The sequence below is a fragment of the Scyliorhinus torazame genome, chromosome 9, assembly GCF_047496885.1.
Source record: "Scyliorhinus torazame isolate Kashiwa2021f chromosome 9, sScyTor2.1, whole genome shotgun sequence".
Lineage (NCBI taxonomy): Eukaryota > Metazoa > Chordata > Chondrichthyes > Carcharhiniformes > Scyliorhinidae > Scyliorhinus > Scyliorhinus torazame.
This window is the reverse complement of record NC_092715.1, coordinates 201,566-217,477: the sequence shown is the minus strand read 5'-3', so window position 1 is coordinate 217,477 and position 15,912 is coordinate 201,566. Positions and strand designations below refer to the sequence as shown.

General features: G+C 52.9%; 1 protein-coding gene across 1 annotated transcript in view; it reads right to left on the bottom strand.

Moving 5' to 3' along the window:
• Window positions 1-15,912, bottom strand: part of LOC140429041 (ciliogenesis and planar polarity effector 1-like) — a 110,306-nt gene that overhangs the window by 76,263 nt on the left and 18,131 nt on the right. Inside the window, exons 7-8 of the mRNA XM_072515567.1 lie at window positions 9,940-10,014; window positions 86-240 (exon numbers count right to left, since the gene is read on the bottom strand). Of these exons, the coding sequence (XP_072371668.1) occupies window positions 86-240; window positions 9,940-10,014 (230 nt within the window). The remainder of the gene's footprint in view (window positions 1-85; window positions 241-9,939; window positions 10,015-15,912) is intronic.

The following is a 15,912-nucleotide window of genomic DNA, read 5'->3' as shown; positions in this document are numbered from 1 at the left end:
AGACCGACCGATGTGACCCATCCTTACCCTCGCTCAGAGATTGACTGTGCCCCCCACCCCCCTCCTCCTCCTCTCCCCAAGTCACCTGCAGGAAGGGGTCATCCTCACGGTCCAGAATCTGCCGGATCTGCTCTGATGGGCTCCAGACGGTCAGGGAGTGACATTCCAATTCCCAATCATCTTCTGCCGGATGCTGAGTGCCGGGTCGGAAGGAGGGGCTGCGTGAGGCCTGATGATAGGCTAGAGGTGAGAGAAGGCAGCCAATCACAATCATCTCACAAGGAACACAGCGACATCGCCCTCCGGCCATTCCCGGGCCCTCTCTCGTTCTCTGTCTCCCCGACAGCTCCCATGTCCCTTCCCAACTAATGGAAAGTCCACAAGGGCCTGGTCTGGGGTTGGGATGGTCGAAGAAAATTGTTTTGCCCGCAGAAAGCGGGAGGTGTGGTGCAGCGGTGATGTCACTGTCGAGTAATGCAGAGGCCAAGGCTATTGCTCTGGGGCTGGTTCAAATCCCATCAGGGCAGCTGGCACAACTTAAACCAAATTAATAAATGTGGAATTGAAAACCAATCGCACTGATGGTGGCCACAAAACTATCATTGATTGTTGTAAAAATATTTTGGGTTCACTTCAGCCCCTGAGGGAAGGAAATCTGCCGTCCTTACCCGGCCTGGCCTACATGCCACTCCAGACCCACAGCAACGGGATTGACTCCAAACTGACCTCCGAACGGTCCAGCTATCCATTCAGTTTTATCAAACCGCAAAAAAGTCAATGAAATAGACTGGGGATGGGCAGCAGGGTGGCACAGTGGTTAGCACTGCTGCCTCACGGCGCCGAGGTCCCAGGTTCGATCCCGGCTCTGGGTCACTGTCCGTGTGGAGTTTGCACATTCTCCCCGTGTTTGCGTGGGTCTCACCCCCACAACCCAGAGATGTGCAGGGTAGGTGGATTGGCCGCGCTAAATTGCCCCTTAATTGAAAAAAATGAATTGGGTACTCTAAATTTATTTTTAAATAGACTGGAGATTTGTGCCAAATTTGGGAGAGTTTCTCACAGACTGGTCAGTAACAGCCTGACAGACACTCACAGAATCACACCTTACAGACAATGTCCCAGACACCACTGTCACCATTCCTGGGTATGTCCTGTCTCACCGGCAGGACAGACCCAGCAGAGGTGGCGACACAGTGGGATACAGTCGGGAGGGAGTTACCCTGGGAGTCCTCAACATCGACTCTGGGCTCATGAAGTCTCAGGGCTTCAGGTTAAACACGGGCAAGGAAACCTCCTGCTGATTACACCTACCATATCTCCCTCAGCTGATGAATCAGTCCTCCTCCATTTGGACACCACTGTGGGTTACGAGGGTACACAATATCCTATAGGTGTGATGAGGTGGCAGCACTGCAGACAGAGCTGCCCCAGTACAGTGCGGGCCCAGTCCAGTGCGGGCCCAGTCCAGTGCAGGCCCAGTCCCGTACAGCCCAGTCCCGTACAGCCCAGTCCTGTAAGGGCCCAGTCCCGTACAGCCCAGTCCTGTAAGGGGCCAGTCCTGTAAGGGCCCAGTCTAGTGCGGGCCCAGTCCTGTAAGGGCCCAGTCCCCAGTCCTGTAAGGGCCCAGTCCCGTAAGGGTCCAGTCCTGTAAGGGCCCAGTCCCGTATAGCCCAGTCCTGTACGGGCCCAGTCCTGTACGGGCCCAGTCCCATACAGCCCAGTCCTGTAAGGGCCTAGTCCCATACAGCCCAGTCCTGTAAGGGCCCAGTCCTGTAAGGGCCCAGTCCCGTACAGCCCAGTCCTGTAAGCGCCCAGTCCTGTAAGGGCCCAGTCCCGTACAGCACAGTCCTGTAAGGGCCCAGTCCTGTAAGGGCCCAGTCCTGCACGGGCCCAGTCCCGTACAGCCCAGTCCTGTAAGGGCCCAGTCCAGTGTGGGCCCAGTCCTGTAAGGGCCCAGCCCTGTAAGGGCCCAGTCCCATACAGCCCAGTCCCGTAAGGGCCCAGTCCTGTAAGGGCCCAGTCCTGTAAGGGCCCAGTCCAGTGCGGGCCCAGTCCTGTAAGGGCCCAGTCCAGTGTGGGCCCAGTCCTGTAAGGGCCCAGTCCTGTACATCCCAGTCCTGTAAGGGCCCAGTCCCGTACAGCCCAGTCCTGTAAGGGCCCAGTCCTGTAAGGGCCCAGTCCCGTACAGCCCAGTCCTGTAAGGGCCCAGTGCTGTGCGGGCCCAGTCCCGTACAGCCCAGTCCCATAGAGCCCAGTCCTGTAAGGGCCCAGTCCCGCACGGGCCCAGTCCCGTACAGCCCAGTCCTGTAAGGGCCCAGTCCTGTAAGGGCCCAGTCCCGCACGGCCCAGTCCCGTACAGCCCAGACCTGTAAGGGCCCAGTCCGGTGCGGGCCCAGTCCTGTAAGGGCCCAGTCCTGTAAGGGCCCAGTCCCGTACAGCCCAGTCCTGTAAGGGCCTAGTCCCATACAGCCCAGTCCTGTAAGGGCCCAGTCCTGTAAGGGCCCAGTCCCGTACAGCCCAGTCCTGTAAGCGCCCAGTCCTGTAAGGGCCCAGTCCCGTACAGCACAGTCCTGTAAGGGCCCAGTCCTGTAAGGGCCCAGTCCTGCACGGGCCCAGTCCCGTACAGCCCAGTCCTGTAAGGGCCCAGTCCAGTGTGGGCCCAGTCCTGTAAGGGCCCAGCCCTGTAAGGGCCCAGTCCCATACAGCCCAGTCCCGTAAGGGCCCAGTCCTGTAAGGGCCCAGTCCTGTAAGGGCCCAGTCCAGTGCGGGCCCAGTCCTGTAAGGGCCCAGTCCAGTGTGGGCCCAGTCCTGTAAGGGCCCAGTCCTGTACATCCCAGTCCTGTAAGGGCCCAGTCCCGTACAGCCCAGTCCTGTAAGGGCCCAGTCCTGTAAGGGCCCAGTCCCGTACAGCCCAGTCCTGTAAGGGCCCAGTGCTGTGCGGGCCCAGTCCCGTACAGCCCAGTCCCATAGAGCCCAGTCCTGTAAGGGCCCAGTCCCGCACGGGCCCAGTCCCGTACAGCCCAGTCCTGTAAGGGCCCAGTCCTGTAAGGGCCCAGTCCCGCACGGCCCAGTCCCGTACAGCCCAGACCTGTAAGGGCCCAGTCCGGTGCGGGCCCAGTCCTGTAAGGGCCCAGTCCTGTAAGGGCCCAGTCCCGTACAGCCCAGTCCTGTAAGGGCCCAGTCCTGTAAGGGCCCAGTCCTGTAAGGGCCCAGTCCAGTGTGCGGGCCCTATCCCCGTAACCCAATAACCCCTCCTAACATTTTTTGCTCACGAAGGGCAGTTTATCATGGCCAATTCAGCTAACCTGCACATCTTTGGGCTGTGGGAAGAAACCAGAGCACCCGGAGGAAACCCACACAGACACGGGGAGAACGTGTAGACTCCGCACAGACAGTGACCCAGCAGGGAATCGAACCTGGGACCCTCGCGCTGTGAAGCCACAGTGCTATCCACTTGTGCTACCGTGCAGGCCCAGGCCTGTACGGGCCCAGTCCAACAAAGAACAAAGAAAAATTACAGCACAGGAACAGGCCCTTCGGCCCTCCAAGCCTGCGCCGATCCAGATCCTCTATCTAAAACTGCCACCTATTTTCTAAGGATCTGTATCCCTCTGCTCCCCGCCCATTCATGTATCTGTCTAGAATGATCTTAAATGACGCTATCGTGCCCACCTCTACCACCTCCGCCGGGAATGCATTCCAGGCACCCACCACCCTCTGCGTAAAGAACTTTCCACGCACATCTCCCTTAAACTTATCCCCTCTCACCTTGAACTCGTGACCCCTAGTAATTGCGTCCCCCACTCTGGGAAAAAGCTTCTTGCTATCCACCCTGTCTATATCTCTCATGATTTTGTAAACCTCAATGAGGTCCCCCCTCACCCTTTGTCTTTCTAATGAAAATAATCCTAATCTACTCAACCTCTCTTCATAGCTAGCACCCTCTATACCAGGCAACATCCTGGTGAACCTCCTCTGCACCTTCTCCAAAGCATCCACATCCTTTTGGTAATGTGGCGACCAGAACTGCACGCAGTATTCCAAATGTGGCCGAACCAAAGTCCTATACAACTGTAACATGACCTGCCATCTCTTGTACTCAATACCCTTCCGATGAAGGAAAGCATGCTGTATGCCTTCTTGACCACTCTATCGACCTGCACAGCCACCTTCAGGGTACAATGGACCTGAACACCCAGATCTCTCTGTACATCAATTTTCCCCAGGGCTTTTTCATTTACCGTATAATTCGCTCTTGAATTGGATCTTCCAAATGCATCACCTCGCATTTGCCTGGATTGAACTCCATCTGCCATTTCTCTGCCCATCTCTCCAATCTATCTATATTCTGCTGTATTCTCTGACAGTCCCCTTCACTATCTTCTACTCCACCAATCTTAGTATCATCTGCAAACTTACTAATCAAACCACCTATCCCTTCGTCCAGATCATTTATGTATATCACTAACAACAGTGGTCCGAGCACGGATTCCTGTGGAACACCACTGGTCATAGTTCTCCATTTTGAGAAATTCCTTTACACTACTACTCTCTGTCTCCTGTTGCCCAGCCAGTTCTTTATCCATCTAGCTAGTACACCCTGGACCCCATGAGACTTCACTTTCTCCATCAGCCTACCATGGGGAACCTTATCAAATGACTTACTGAAGTCCATGTATATGACATCTACAGCCCTTCCCTCATCAATCAACGTTGTCACTTCCTCAAAGAATTCTATTAAGTTGGTAAGACATGACCTTCCCTGAACAAAACCATGTTGCCCATCACTGAATAGCCCATTTTCTTCCAAATGGGAATAGATCCTATCCCTCAGTATCTTCTCCAGCAGCTTCCCTATCACTGACATCAGGCTCACCGGTCTACAATTACCTGGATTATCCCTGCTACCCTTCTTAAACAAGGGGACAACGTTAGCAATTCTGCAGTCCTCCGGTACCTCACCCGTGTTCAAGGATGCTGCAAAGATATCTGTTAAGGCCCCACCTATTTCCTCTCTCACTCCCCTCAGAAACCTGGGATAGATCCCATCCGGACCTGGGGACTTGTCCACCTTAATGCCTTTTAGAATACCCAACACATCCTCCCTCCTGATGCAGACTTGACCTAGAGTAATCAAACATCTATCCCTAATCTCAACATCTGTCATGTCCCTCTCCTCGGTGAATACTGATGCAAAGTACTCGTTAAGAATCTCACCCATTTTCTCTGACTCCATGCATAACTTTCCTCCTTTGTCCTTGAGTGGGCCAACCCCTTCTCTAGTTACCCTCTTGCTCCTTATATATGAATAAAAGGCTTTGGGATTTTCCTTAACCCTGTTTGCTAAAGATATTTCATGACCCCTTTTAGCCCTCAATTCCTCGTTTCAGATTGGTCCAATATTCCCGATATTCTTCCAAAGCTTCATCTGTCTTCAGTCACCTAGACCTGATGTATGCTTCCTTTTTCCTCTTAGCAAGTCTCACAATTTCACCTGTCATCCATGGTTCCCTAATCTTGCCATTTCTATCCCTCATTTTCACAGGGACATGACTGTCCTGCACTCTAATCAACCTTTCCTTAAAAGACTCCAGCAAGAGATGAAATTGCAGAGCCGTTGGCAATGATCTTTTCGTCCTCACTGTCAACAGGTGTGGTACCAGGGGATTGGAGAGTGGCGAATGTCGTGTCCCTGTTCAAAAGAGGGAATAGGGATAACCCTGGGAATTACAGGCCAGTTAGTCTTACTTCGGTGGGAGGCAAAGTAATAGAAAGGATACTGAGGGATAGGATTTCTGAGCATCTGGAAAGACACTGCTTGATTAGGGATAGTCAGCACGGATGTGTGAGGGGTAGGTCTTGCCTTACAAGTCTTATTGAATTCTTTGAGGAGGTGACCAAGCATGTGGATGAAGGTAAAGCAGTGGATGTAGTGTACATGGATTTTAGTAAAGCATTTGATAAGGTTCCCCGTGATGGGCTTATGCAGAAAGTAAGGAGGCATGGGATAGTGGGAAATATGGCCAGTTGGATAACGAACTGGCTAAGCGATAGAAGTCAGAGAGTGGTGGTGGATGGCAAATATTCAGCCTGCATCCCAGTTACCAGTGGCGTATCGCAGGGATCAGTTCTGGGTCCTCTGCTGTTTGTGATTTTCATTAATGACTTGGATGAGGGAGTTGACGGGTGGGTCAGTAAATTTGCAGACGATACGAAGATTGGTGGAGTTGTAGATAGTGAGGAGGGCTGTTGTCGGCTGCAAAGAGACATAGATAGGATGCAGAGCTGGGCTGAGAAGTGGCAGATGGAGTTTAACCCTGAAAAGTGTGAGGTTGTCCATTTTGGAAGGACAAATATGAATGCGGAATACAGGGTTAACGGTAGAGTTCTTGGCAATGTGGAGGAGCAGAGAGATCTTGGGGTCTATGTTCATACATCTTTGAAAGTTGCCACTCAAGTGGGTAGAGCTGTGAAGAAGGCCTAGAAGAAGGTGTGCTAGCGTTCATTAACAGAGGGATTGTATTTAAGAGCCGTGAGGTGATGATGCAGCTGTACAAAACTTTGGTAAGGCCACATTTGGAGTACTGTGTACAGTTCTGGTCGTCTCATTTTAGGAAGGATGTGGAAGCTTTGGAAAAGGTGCAAAGGAGATTTACCAGGATGTTGCCTGGAATGGAGAGTAAGTCTTACGAGGAAAGTTTGAGGGTGCTAGGCCTTTTCTCATTAGAACGGAGAAGGATGAGGGGCGACTTGATAGAGGTTTATAAGATGATCAGGGGAATAGATAGAGTAGACAGTCAAAGACTTTTTCCCCGGGTGGAACAAACCATTACAAGGGGACATAAATTTAAGGTGAATGGTGGAAGATATAGGGGGGATGTCAGAGGTAGGTTCTTTACCCAGAGAGTAGTGGGGGCATGGAATGCACTGCCTGTGGAAGTAGTTGAGTCGGAAACATTAGGGACCTTCAAGCAGCTATTGGATAGGTACATGGATTACGGTAAAATTATATAGTGTAGATTAATTTGTTCTTAAGGGCAGCACGGTAGCATTGTGGATAGCACAATTGCTTCACAGCTCCAGGGTCCCAGGTTCGATTCCGGCTTGGGTCACTGTCTGTGCGGAGTCTGCACATCCTCCCCGTGTGTGCGTGGGTTTTCTCCGGGTGCTCCGGTTTCCTCCCACAGTCCAGAGATGTGCAGGTTAGGTGGATTGGCCGTGCTAAATTGCCCTTAGTGTCCAAAAATGTCCGTAGTATTGGGTGGGGTTACTGGGTTATGGGGATAGGGTGGAGGTGCTGACCTTGGGTAGGGTGCTCTTTCCAAGAGCCGGTGCAGACTCGATGGGCCGAATGGCCTACTTCTGCACTGTAAATTCTATGATAATCTATGATTAATCTAGGACAAAGGTTCGGCACAACATCGTGGGCCGAAGGGCCTGTTCTGTGCTGTGTTTTTCTATGTTCTATTTCAAATGTGGATTTACCTTCTGTAGCGCACAAAGACTCCATGAGACGAATATAGTGAAGTCGATGAGGCTTTATTAAGCGTGTCTGTTCCCCAGCAGCTCGATAGTAAACTGGCCTGCGGGGGAAGGCACCGGCTTCTCATACTTCGCCTTCAGGGCGGAGCATGAGGTCAACGGCCAACCAGGACCCGGGATCTGTCAGCCAATGACATTAGGGCTTCCAGTCCCACATGACCCCCAATACATACTACCACACCTTCAAACAGCTGCTCCCAATCCACATTCCCCAGCTCCTGCCGAATTTTGGTATAGTTGGCCTTTCCCCAATTTAGCACTCTTCCTTTAGGACCACTCTCGTCTTTGTCCATGAGTATTCTAAAACTTACGGAATTGTGATCGCTATTCCCAAAGTAATCACCGACTGAAGCGTCAACCACCTGGCCGGGATCATTCCCCAATACCAGGTCCAGTATGGCCCCTTCCCGAGTTGGACTATTTACATACTGCTCTAGAAAACCCTCCTGGATCCTCCAGTGCGGGCCCAGTCCTGTACGGACCCAGTACTACGCGGGCCCAGTCCTGGATGGGCCCAGTCCTACGCGGGCCCAGTACTACGCGGGCCCAGTCCTGGACGGGCCCAGTGCAGTGCGGGCCCAGTCCAGTGGGGGCCCAGTCCTGCGCGGGCCCAGTCCTGCGCGGGCCCAGTGCAGTGCGGGCCCAGTCCAGTGAAAAGAAAATGAAATGAATATCACTTATTGTCACAAGTAGGCTTCAAATGAAGTTACTGTGAAAAGCCCCTAGTCGCCACATTCCGGCGCCTGTTCGGGGAGGCTGGTACGGGAATTGAACCGTGCTGCTGGCCTGCCTTCAAAGCCAGCGATTTAGCCCTGTGCTAAACCAGCCCAGTCCAGTGCGGGCCCAGTCCAGTGCGGGCCCAGTCCTGTGCGGGCCCAGTCCAGTGCGGGCCCAGTCCTGCGCGGGCCCAGTCCTGCGCGGGCCCAGTCCAGCGCGGGCCCAGTCCAGCGCGGGCCCAGTCCAGCGCGGGCCCAGTCCAGCGCGGGCCCAGTCCAGCGCGGGCCCAGTCCAGTGTGGGCCCAGTCCATTCCTTGCCCAGTCCAGTGCGGGCCAAGTTCAGTGCGGGCCCAGTCCACTGCGGGCATAGCCCATTCCGGGCCCAGTCCTGTGCGGGCCCAGTCCAGTGCGGGCCCAGTCCAGTGCGGGCCCAGTCCTGCGCGGGCCCAGTCCTGCGCGGGCCCAGTCCAGTCCGGGCCCAGTCCAGTCCGGGCCCAGTCCAGTCCGGGCCCAGTCCAGTGCGGGCCCAGTCCTGCACGGGCACAGTCCTGCGCGGGCACAGTCCAGTGCGGGCTCAGTCCTGCGCGGGCTCAGACCTGCGCGGGCTCAGTCCTGTGCGGGCCCAGTCCAGTGCGGGCCCAGTCCAGTGCAGGCCCAGTACTGCACGGGCTCAGTCCTTTGCGGGCTCAGTCCAGTGTGGGCTCAGTCCAGTGCGGGCTCAGTCCAGTGCGGGCTCAGTCCAGTGCGGGCCCAGTCCAGTGCGCGCCCAGTCCTGCGCGGGCCCAGTCCAGTGCGGGCCCAGTCCAGTGCGGGCTCTGTCCAGTGCGGGCTCAGTCCAGTGCGGGCCCAGTCCAGTGCGGGCCCAGTCCAGTGCGGGCTCAGTCCAGTGCGGGCCCAGTCCAGTGCGGGCCCAGTCCAGTGCGGGCCCAGTCCAGTGCGGGCCCAGTCCAGTGCGGGCCCAGTCCAGTGCGGGCTCAGTCCAGTGCGGGCCCAGTCCAGTGCGGGCCCAGTCCAGTGCTGGCCCAGTCCAGTGCGGGCCCAGTCCTGGACGGGCCTTTCAGCTGGTGGTGAGGGAACCAATGAGAGAAAAACCTTTGTGATCTCATTTGTACTAACTTACTTGGCACAGATGAATGTGCCCATGTTGGTACTGATGGGAGTGAGCACCGCACAGTCCTTGTGAAAATGAAGTCACAATCTTCACATTGCGGAGACCAGACCCTCCATCGTGCTGTGGCAATACCATCTGCTAAATGGGCCGGACTTGAAACAGATCGAGCATCTCAGGATTGGGCCCCATGCCCATTGGGCCGTCAGCAGCAGCAGAATGTTTACAAGTGCATTTCTGGAATGTGGGGGTCACTGGCTGTGCTAGCATTTATTTCCCATCCCTAATTGCCCTCGAGCAGGTGGGTTATGGGGGGGGCTGCTGTCCCTGGGGTATAGATACACCCACCGAGCTGAGCCACAGTCTGTAACCTCAGGCCCAGCAGTTCGCCCATTACCATCGAGTCCGGTTCATTGCAGGGTGAGGAGGCCATGCCGACTCCAGCAGCAGGAACAGTTCAAATCAGCTGTCTGCCCAGGCTGAGGTATTCACCTCACTCAGTGTGGTTCTGAGCTTCATGCTTATGTCAGGCTGCCAGGGATTTGGGATTTGGGAGATTGGGAGGTGTTTACCTGCCCTGTCCTCTGTATGTTTGATCAGTCCACGACGTGTGCTCCCTTTCACTATCGATGTTCTCCTCTGGATTCCTAAATAGAAACACAACATAGGATTAATAACTGGACTTATTTTTTATTTCAAGGGATGTGGGTGTCGCTGGCTAGCCCAGCATTTACTGTCCATCCCTCGTTGCCCTTCAGAAGGTGGGGGTGAGCTGCCGTCTTGAACCGCAGCAGTCCCGGAGGTGTAGGTACACCCACTGTGATGTTAGGGAGGGAGTTCCAGGATTTTGACCAGCGACAGTGAAGGAACGGCCGATATATTTCCCAGTCAGGGTGGTGAGTGACTCAGAGGGCAACCTCCAGGTGGGTGGGGTTCCCAGGTATCTGCTGCTCTTGTCCTTCTAGATGGGAGTGGTCGTGGGTTTGGAAGGTGCTGCCTGAGGAACCTTGGTGAGTTCCTGCAGTGCATCTTGTAGCTGGTACACACGGCTGCCACTGTGCATCGGTGGTGGAGGGAGTGAATGTTTGTGGAAGGAGGAACAATCAAGCGGGGCTGCTTTGTCCTGGATGGTGTTGAGCTTCTTGAGTGTTGTTGGAGCTGCGCTCACCCAGGCAAGTGGACAGGCTTTGGGGGGTCAGGAGGTGAGTTACTCTCCGCAGGATTCCAGCCTTTGACCTGCCCTGGTAGCCACAGTATTAATGTGGCTGGGTCCAGTTCAGTTTCTGATCAATGGTAACCCCCAGGGTGTTGACTGTGGGGGATTCAGTGATGGTGATGCCATTGAATGTCAAGGGGCGGTGGTTAGATCCTCTCTTGCAGGAGATGGCCATTGACTGGCACATCAGGCGGCACGGAAGCACAGTGGTGAGCACTGTTGCTTCACAGCACCAGAGTCCCAGGTTCGATTCCGGCCTCGGGTGGCTGTCTGTGGAGAATCTGCACTTTCTCCCCGTGTTTGAACATAGACCATTACAGCGCAGTACAGGCCCTTCGGCCCTCGATGTTGCGCCGACCTGTGAAACCACTCTAAAGCCCATCTACACTATTCCCTTATCGCCCATATGTCTATCCAATGACCATTTGAATGTCCTTAGTGTTGGCGAGTCCACTACTGTTGCAGGCAGGGCATTCCACACCCTTACTACTCTCTGAGTAAAGAACCTACCTCTGACATCTGTCTTATGACTATCTCCCCTCAATTTAAAGCTATGTCCCCTCCTGCCAGACATCACCATCCGAGGAAAAAGGCTCTCACTGTCCACCCTATCCAATCCTCTGATCATCTTGTATGCCTCAATTAAGTCACCTCTTAACCTTCTTCTCTCTAACGAAAACAGCCTCAAGTCCCTCAGCCTTTCCTCATAAGATCTTCCCTCCATACCAGGCAACATTCTGGTAAATCTCCTCTGCACCCTTTCCAATGCTTCCACATCCTTCCTATAATGCGGTGACCAGAACTGCACGCAATACTCCAAATGCGGCCGCACCAGAGTTTTGTACAGCTGCAACATGACCTCATGGCTCCAAAACTCAATCCCTCTACCAATAAAGGCCAACACTCCATAGGCCTTCTTCACACTCTATCAACCTGGATGGCAACTTTCAGGGATCTATGTACATGGACACCGAGATCTCTCTGCTCATCCACACTGCCAAGAATCTTACCATTAGCCCAGTACTCTGTCTTCCTGTTATTCCTTCCAAAATGAATCACCTCACACTTTTCTGCATTAAACTCCATTTGCCACCTCTCAGCCCAGCACTGCAGCTTACATATGTCCCTCTGTAGCTTGTAACATCCTTCTGCACTTTCCACAACTCCACCGACTTTAGTGTCATCTGCAAATTTACTCACCCATCCTTCTACGCCCTCCTCCAGGTCATTTATAAAAATGACAAACAGCAGTGGCCCCAAAACAGATCCTTGTGGTACACCACTAGTAACTGGACTCCAGTCTGAACATTTCCCATCAACCACCACCCTTTGTCTTCTTCCAGCCAGCCAATTTCTGATCCAAACTGCTAAATCACCCCGAATCCCATGCCTCCGTATTTTCTGCAGTAGCCTACCGTGGGGAACCTTATCAAACGCTTTACTGAAATCCATATACACCACATCAACTGCTTTACCCTCATCCACCTGTTTGGTCACCTTCTCAAAGAACTCAATAAGGTTTGTGAGGCACGACCTACCCTTCACAAAAACCCTGTTGACTCTCTCCAATCAAATTATTCCTTTCCAGATGATTGTACATCCTATCTCTTATAAACCTTTCCAAGATTTTGCCCACAACAGAAGTAAGGCTCACTGGTCTATAGTTACCGGGGTTGTCTCTACTCCCCTTCTTGAACAAGGGGACAACATTTGCTATCCTCCAGTCTTCTGGCACTATTCCTGTAGACAAAGATAACTTAAAGATCAAAGCCAAAGGCTCAGCAATCTCCTCCCTAGCTTCCCAGAGAATCCTAGGATAAATCCCATCCGGTTTGCGTGGCTTTCCTCCGGGTGCTCCGGTTTCCTACCACAAGTCCCAAAAGACGTGCTGTTAGGTGAATTCTGAATTCTCCCTCTGTGTACCCGAACAGGCGACGGAATGTGGCACCTAGGGGCTTTTCACAATAACTTCATTACAGTGTTCATGTAAGCCTACTTGTGACAATAATAAAGATTATGATTGCTATTGTGTGGTGTGAATGTCACATGTCAGCCCAAGCCTGGATAGTGTCCGGGTCTTGCTGCATTTGGACAGGGACTGCTTCAATATCTGACGAGTGGCGAATGATGCTGAACATTGTGCAGTCACCCGCATACATCCCCACTTCTTTTTTTTTTTAATAATATTTTATTGAAAATTTTTGGTCAACCAACACAGTACATTGTGCATCCTTTACACAACATTGTAACAATACAGATAATAATGACCTTTTTAAGTTTAAACAAAAACAACAACAAATAAATAAATATTAAATAACAAAAAAATAAAAACTAGCCCTAATTGGCAACTGCCTTGTCTCAGGCCACCCCCCCCCCCCCCATCCCTCCCCCCCCCCCCACCCAAGTCCTGGGCCGCTGCTGCTGCCTTCTTTGTTCTCCCCTATCTATCTTTCCGCAAGATATTCGACGAACGGTTGCCACCGCCTAGTAAACCCTTGAGCCGACCCCCTTAGGACGAACTTAATCCGCTCTAACTTTATGAACCCCGCCATATCATTTATCCAGGTCTCCACCCCCGGGGGCTTGGCTTCTTTCCACATTAGCAATATTCTGCGCCGGGCTACTAGGGACGCAAAGGCCAAAACATCGGCCTCTTTCGCCTCCTGCACTCCCGGCTCTTGTGCAACCCCAAATATAGCCAACCCCCAGCTTGGTTCGACCCGGACTCCTACTACTTTCGAAAGCACCTTTGTCACCCCCATCCAAAACCCCTGTAGTGCCGGGCATGACCAAAACATATGGGTATGATTCGCTGGGCTTCTCGAGCACCTCGCACACCTATCCTCCACCCCAAAAAAATTTACTGAGCCGTGTTCCAGTCATATGTGCCCTGTGTAATACCTTAAACTGAATCAGGCTTAGCCTGGCGCACGAGGACGACGAGTTTACCCTGTTTAGGGCATCTGCCCACATCCCCTCCTCAATCTCCTCCCCTAGCTCTTCTTCCCATTTCCCTTTTAGTTCGTCCATCATAGTCTCCCCTTCGTCTCTCATTTCCCTATATATATCCGACACCTTACCGTCCCCCACCCATTTCTTTGAGATGACTCTGTCCTGCACATCTTGTGTCGGGAGCTGCGGGAATTCCCTCACCTGTTGCCTCGCAAAAGCCCTCAATTGCATGTACCTGAATGCATTCCCTTGGGGCAACCCATATTTCTCGGTCAGCGCTCCCAGACTCGCAAACTTCCCATCCACAAATAGATCTTTCAATTGCGTTATACCTGCTCTTTGCCACATTCCATATCCCCCATCCATTCCCCCCGGGGCAAACCTATGGTTGTTTCTTATCGGGGACCACCCCAGTGCTCCGGTCTTTCCCCTATGTCGTCTCCACTGTCCCCAAATCTTCAGTGTAGCTACCACCACCGGACTCGTGGTATAGTTCCTTGGTGAGAACGGCAATGGGGCTGTCACCATAGCCTGCAGGCTGGTCCCCCTACAGGACGCCCTCTCTAATCTCTTCCACGCCGCTCCTTCCTCCTCTCCCATCCACTTACTCACCATTGAAATATTAGCGGCCCAATAATACTCACTTAGGCTCGGTAGTGCCAGCCCCCCCCTATCCCTACTACGCTGTAAGAATCCCTTCCTCACTCTCGGAGTCTTCCCGGCCCAAACAAAACCCATGATACTCTTTTCTATCCTTTTGAAAAAAGCCTTCGTGATCACCACCGGGAGACACTGAAACACAAAGAGGAATCTCGGGAGGACCACCATCTTAACCGCCTGTACCCTCCCTGCCATTGACAATGCTACCATATCCCATCTCTTGAAATCTTCCTCCATCTGTTTCACCAACCGCGTCAAATTTAGCCTGTGCAATGTGCCCCAATTCTTAGCTATCTGGATCCCCAGGTAACGAAAGTCTCTTGTTACCTTCCTCAACGGTAGGTCTTCTATTTCTCTACTCTGCTCCCCTGGATGCACCACAAACAGCTCACTCTTCCCCATGTTCAATTTATACCCTGAAAAATCCCCAAACTCCCCAAGTATCCGCATTATTTCTGGCATCCCCTCCGCTGGATCCGCCACATATAGTAGCAGATCATCCGCATATAAAGATACCCGGTGTTCTTCTCCTCCCCTAAGTATTCCCCTCCATCCCTTGGAACCTCTTAGCGCTATCGCCAGGGGCTCAATCGCCAGTGCAAACAGTAATGGGGACAGAGGACATCCCTGCCTTGTCCCTCTATGGAGCCGAAAATATGCCGATCCCCGTCCATTCGTGACCACACTCGCCACTGGGGCCCTATACAACAGCTGCACCCATCTAACATACCCCTCTCCGAACCCAAATCTCCTCAACACCTCCCACAGATAATCCCACTCCACTCTATCAAATGCTTTCTCGGCATCCATCGCCACTACTATCTCCGTTTCACCCTCTGGTGGGGCCATCATCATTACCCCTAACAACCTCCGTATGTTCGTGTTCAGCTGTCTCCCCTTCACAAACCCAGTTTGGTCCTCATGAACCACCCCCGGGACACATTCCTCTATTCTCATTGCCATTACCTTGGCCAAGACCTTGGCATCTACATTGAGGAGGGAGATTGGTCTGTAGGACCCGCATTGTAGCGGATCCTTTTCCTTCTTTAAAAGAAGCGATATCGTTGCTTCTGACATAGTCGGGGGCAGTTGTCCCCTTTCCTTTGCCTCGTTAAAGGTCCTCGTCAGTAGCGGGGCGAGCAAGTCCAAATATTTTCTGTAAAATTCAACTGGGAATCCGTCCGGTCCCGGGGCCTTTCCTGTCTGCATGTTCCTAATTCCTTTCACCACTTCTTCTACCGTGATCTGTGCTCCCAATCCCATCCTTTCCTGCTCTTCCACCTTGGGAATTTCCAGCCGATCCAAAAACTCCATCATTCTCTCCCTCCCATCCGGGGGTTGAGCTTCATACAATTTTTTATAAAATGTCTTAAACACTTCATTCACTCTCTCCGCTCCCCGCTCCGTCTCTCCATCTTCGTCTCTCACCCCCCCTATTTCCCTCGCTGCTCCCCTTTTCCTCAATTGGTGTGCCAGCAATCTGCTCGCCTTCTCTCCATATTCATACTGTACACCCTGCGCCTTCCTCCATTGTGCCTCTGCAGTGCCTGTGGTCAGCAAGTCAAATTCCACATGCAGCCTTTGCCTTTCCCTATACAGTCCCTCCTCCGGTGCTTCCGCATACTGTCTGTCCACCCTCAAAAGTTCTTGCAACAATCGCTCCCGTTCCTTACTCTCCTGCTTCCCTTTATGTGCCCTTATTGATATCAACTCCCCC